Genomic DNA, 4,499 nt, shown 5'->3' with positions numbered 1-4,499 from the left:
AGCCGGTGACCGAAGCAGCAATCGTCAAAACAACAACAGTCGCAATTCGATTTCACGCACCGGTTACGGATTTCGTGTCTTTCGGCACAGTGGCAAAGTGCAGAATTCCAGTTCTTTTTTTGCAGACTTTACCCCCGGTCCGGCAGATGGAATTCACCAGCAATACCGACGATTACGAGTGCACCGCCAAGTGTAACCATGGAAACGCGATCACCGCCGCACTTACCAAGCGCTCCGTGCCGGATAAGCAGTTGGCGGCGTTCGTTGCGAAAACGTGCCGCAACTTTGCAAACGTTATCGATGAGTACGGGCGATCCGCGCTCCAAATGGCGGCATCGGTTGATCGGGACGTGCTCGTCGAGTGGCTCATCAATCAGGGTGCGAACATCGCGCAGAAGGACACGGAATCGGGCTACACGGCTCTTCACTGGGCGCTGTACTGCGGAAGCGTAGCGTCAGCCGTACGGCTGGTGAAGCACGGTGCGCCACTCGATACGCCGAACTACAATTTCGTGAACCCGTTGCAGCTCTGCAGTAGCGGCAAGCGATTGCCGGTCTGCGACACCGAGGTCGTGGTGTGGGGAAAGAACAAGAACTACAACCTCGGCATCGACTCCCTGCGGGACCGCGAGCGGCCCGGTTTCATAGACTGCTTTCTGGAAGACAACATTCGGATCAAACGGGTTGCGATCAGTGCGTACCACAGTGTGTTTCTGCCGCCCGACTCGAAGGAGGTATACGTGGTGGGGTACGGCGTCGGCGGACGGCTGGGCATGGAGGGTGAATACACGGTCACCCGGCCACAACGGTTGCCGGTCCCTGCATCCCAGAACACGACGATCCTGGACGTTAGTGCCGGTAAATATCACACCCTTCTGCTGCGCGACGATAATCGCGTAAGTAACACGAGTCCCTCCAGCCGGGGTCAGGTGTCTGTAACGGATTTTCACACCCCCAGATTTTCGCCTGCGGAGAGAACAAACACTGCCAGCTGGGAATCAGTCCACCACCGGAGAAGCAGCTCACCTTTCGGGACATTAGCGAACGTTCGGTCCTATAGTACGGTGGCAACGATTGCAACGATCGCGGACGCGGAAGGTTCACGGATTTTTGAATCTCTTTCTCCAACAGCAAAAACACGATCGCACGCGTCATCGCCAAGGACTACCACTCGATCGCGGTCGGCATCCATGATGTGTACGTGTGGGGACTGAACGGTGGCCAGTTTGGGTTGGAATGCGAGGCCCAAGGTGAAGTGTTTGTGCAGCCAAAAGCGTTGGTGCTTCCGGGGAAACGGGATGCAACGGTCGTCCTGGTGGAGTCCAGCAATGCTGCCATCGCAGTGTGGACGTTTCCGCCGTGTCTGTACATTCTGTCAGACTTTGACGTGAAAGTGTTCAAAAATCCGCTGTGAGTATCTTCGTGCCCCCCGGGGGCCACAAGAGAGGTCTCACAACCACTAAACAGGACCGTTTTCTTCTTTCAGAGAGGAGCAAATCAAACAGCTCTCGGTGGCGGGTGGTGATCTGCAGACCGCGCGCGAGGATGTCACCCGCCTGACGGGCGAGGTGCGCGTGATCGTGATCACCGTTAGGCACCTCATCTACATCTGGTACGAAGATCAGCAGCAGTTTGTGCGCTGTGTGTTCCCTAAGGCGAACCACCTGGAGGTGGAGAACATGATGTGGTGCGGGGACAGTGTGCTGGTACTGCTGCTGGGCCATCTGTACCGTGGCACGCTGACGCACCAAGTGTTGCGCTCGGAACGGTCCCATCACAGTGACTCGATGAAGATGTTCTTCCGACGGAGTGACGTATGCGAATCGTTGAAAACCCGCATCGAGCTGCAACGCATTCCAAATCTGACCCATGTGAGGGATTTTGTGTGCCATGAGGGGACCGAAAACTATGCGGCACTGATCGAACACTCGCGGCGGACGTTGGAGGTGCCAGAGTGGAAGCCGCGGTGCACCGGATTCGAATCACTGCTGGCCGCTGCGTCGCCGGACGATGCCGTGCACGATGTGGTGCTGTGCGTCGAGGGAAACCAGTTTGCCGCACACCGGTTCATTGTGTACCACCGCTGGGAGTTTTTGCGACGGCTGTTGCAAGCGAGCCCCACGTGCCAGGAGTTCGATCTGATGCAGTGTGGCATCGATGGGCTAACCGTGGACGCATTTAAGCTAGCCATGCGCTACATCTACACCAACCGGTACGTTGGGCGCGAGGACATTTTACGGCAGCTCAGGAAACCGGGCGAAAAACCGGGCGATCCGAAACCGGGAGCCATCGCGGAGCTATGCAACCAGCTACGTGGGGTCTTTGAACGCTTGGAGCTCAGTCGGTTGGCGGAAATGCTTGAACGGTAAGCATTTTGTCATTCAAACACTTGTTTTTATTTTGTATTTTGGAAGTAAGGAAACGTAATTACGCGCTCTGTGTGGGACTCTCCTTCGCTACCAAGGATATAACCACTAAAACCCAACTTGGTTCTCCATCCTAGCCCTTACGGAACTACCGTCACCGGTTTTACTTCGGAAGGGGGGACTAGGGCTAGTCCTCATTTGTCATTTAACAAAGAAAGAAGCACTCCTGTGCTGTTTGCCCTCACTTCCGGTCGGCAGGTGCGGTAGGCGCCGCTAACGTCTGCGCCGCCGGCTAATGGAGCTCTCGTCGCCATTCATCGAGCACTGTCGCTGTGATGGCTGCAACACTGCCTCACTCACCCGCTCACTGCCTCGAACGCTCTCTCATTGCCATACATACCTTGGGCGATGATCTCCACAGTGAGTCCATCTCCGACCCTATCCTGCATTTGTCTTCGATCGTCTTCGAACCGGGGGCAATCCAAAAAGGCATGCTTCGACGACTCCACAACGCCCTCACGTCTCGGACATTGCGGCAACCGAGCTCTCCCTATCTTCCTATTCAAACACCCGTAGAAATGCCTGAACTTCCTTCATTTAACTTTGTGATCGGCAGAAGCGTCGCGGAAAGAAAAGAGCATTAGACGAGACCACGTCGGGCACGTCTGCTCGGCTCCAGGCGTCTCTGAGAAAGTGTTGAATTACTACTAGTCGAAGGAGCGGAGAAAATGTTCAATGAGTACTAGTCGAAGGAGCGTCGTTTGCTCGACCGTGCTGCTAGACTGCTCGAATTCGAGTTCGCGGACTATTGCAAAAAATGACCGTTACTGGTGAGATCGCTACACACCTTTCTTTTTTGTGTCCTCGTTTCATGGAACACCATGGAAAGGTGACAATCACGACGGCCCGTGATCCGTGATCGCAGCAAACTTTAGCAGTCGCTTTTCCTCTTAACAAATTCGGAACCCAACATCGAAGGCTTTGTCTAACTCTGCTCTCTGATGGTCGTCGGTTTATTTGCAGCATTTACAGTCCATCCAGCGGTTTGCTAGCGTATGACCCACCGGAGGAGCCATTCCCAGCGCTGCCCTTCGATTCGTACCGAGAGCTGTACGACCTTACGATCCTGCTACAGGGCGGTGAAACGCTACGGGTACACCGATGTGTGCTGGTGGCCCGCCTGGAATACTTCGCAGTGATGTTCGCCCACAATTGGGGCGAAAACCGCACGACTGTTGACCTGCACACGATACCCCACAGCACGATGAAGCTGATCGTAACGTTTCTGTATGACCACGATCCGTATCAGTTCGAGGCGATGGCCGACATGTCGCTGAAATATTTGCTCCCAACTTGTGATCAGTTCTTTGTGGAAGACTTGAAGCGTTTGCTGGAGACACTCCTGGTCGACAAAGTGAACCTGTACAATGTGACCTGTAACCTGGAGTTTGCCTGCCAATTCAATTGCGAGCTATTGAAGGGCGCCTGCCTGCAAATGATTAGCACGAATCTCGATCGGCTGCTCGAGGGCCACCTGCTAGAGAGCCTCGCACCGAACTTGCTGGAGCAGATCGGCACGTTCTACCGGAAGCACTACAATTTGGACAGTTACCAAACGATCACACCGTTCTCGGATGCGATCGACGACGAGGATCTCGACCAGTTAGTACACGAGTTTGACGTCCAGCTAGAGGAAAAGCCATTGGACGCGAGGGCGGAAAAAGGTCACGTGTCACGATCGCAGCAGCAAAAGCTCAGCTTGGAGAAGGAAGCGATACCTAACCTGCAGCCACCCTCGCTGGACCAGCAGTGTGTGTGGGATTGTGGCAATTTAATCTTTAAGTTAGATGACCTTTAGCGTCACGCTGTACAAGTGTTGGTGTCTATTTGTGTTGCATTATTTCCTAGCGTTTCCTGCAACCTTTAACGAACGAATGTAAAAACAAACAAGACACGAAAGCACACTTTGGATGGGCATGATGCTATATTTTTGAATTGTGTATAGAGTTTATTTACAATCGCGATTATAATAAGTCCTAAGCAAAGTTGTCAAGCGGAGTGCGCGAGGAATAATGGAATAAAATTAAAGCGAAACAAACAAAACGGAAACACATTGGAGGGCACATCCCGTGA

At 53.7% G+C, this 4,499-nt stretch overlaps 1 protein-coding gene across 1 annotated transcript; it reads left to right on the top strand.

The window, feature by feature from the left end:
* Positions 1-146: 146 nt before the first annotated feature.
* Positions 147-4,175, top strand: LOC128276603 (inhibitor of Bruton tyrosine kinase-like; the record flags this gene model as incomplete). The annotated part of the gene is made up of 5 exons (XM_053015060.1): positions 147-896; positions 959-1,059; positions 1,132-1,410; positions 1,487-2,365; positions 3,390-4,175. Coding segments are annotated over exons 1-5 (2,795 nt in total), but the record flags the coding sequence as incomplete, so codon positions are not given.
* Between the last annotated feature and the right edge of the window lie 324 nt (positions 4,176-4,499).

Source organism: Anopheles cruzii, unplaced genomic scaffold, assembly GCF_943734635.1.
Source record: "Anopheles cruzii unplaced genomic scaffold, idAnoCruzAS_RS32_06 scaffold01709_ctg1, whole genome shotgun sequence".
In the NCBI taxonomy this organism is placed as follows: Eukaryota; Metazoa; Arthropoda; class Insecta; order Diptera; family Culicidae; genus Anopheles; species Anopheles cruzii.
Note: the sequence above shows the minus strand (reverse complement) of the source record. Positions and strands in the feature narration are given on the sequence as shown.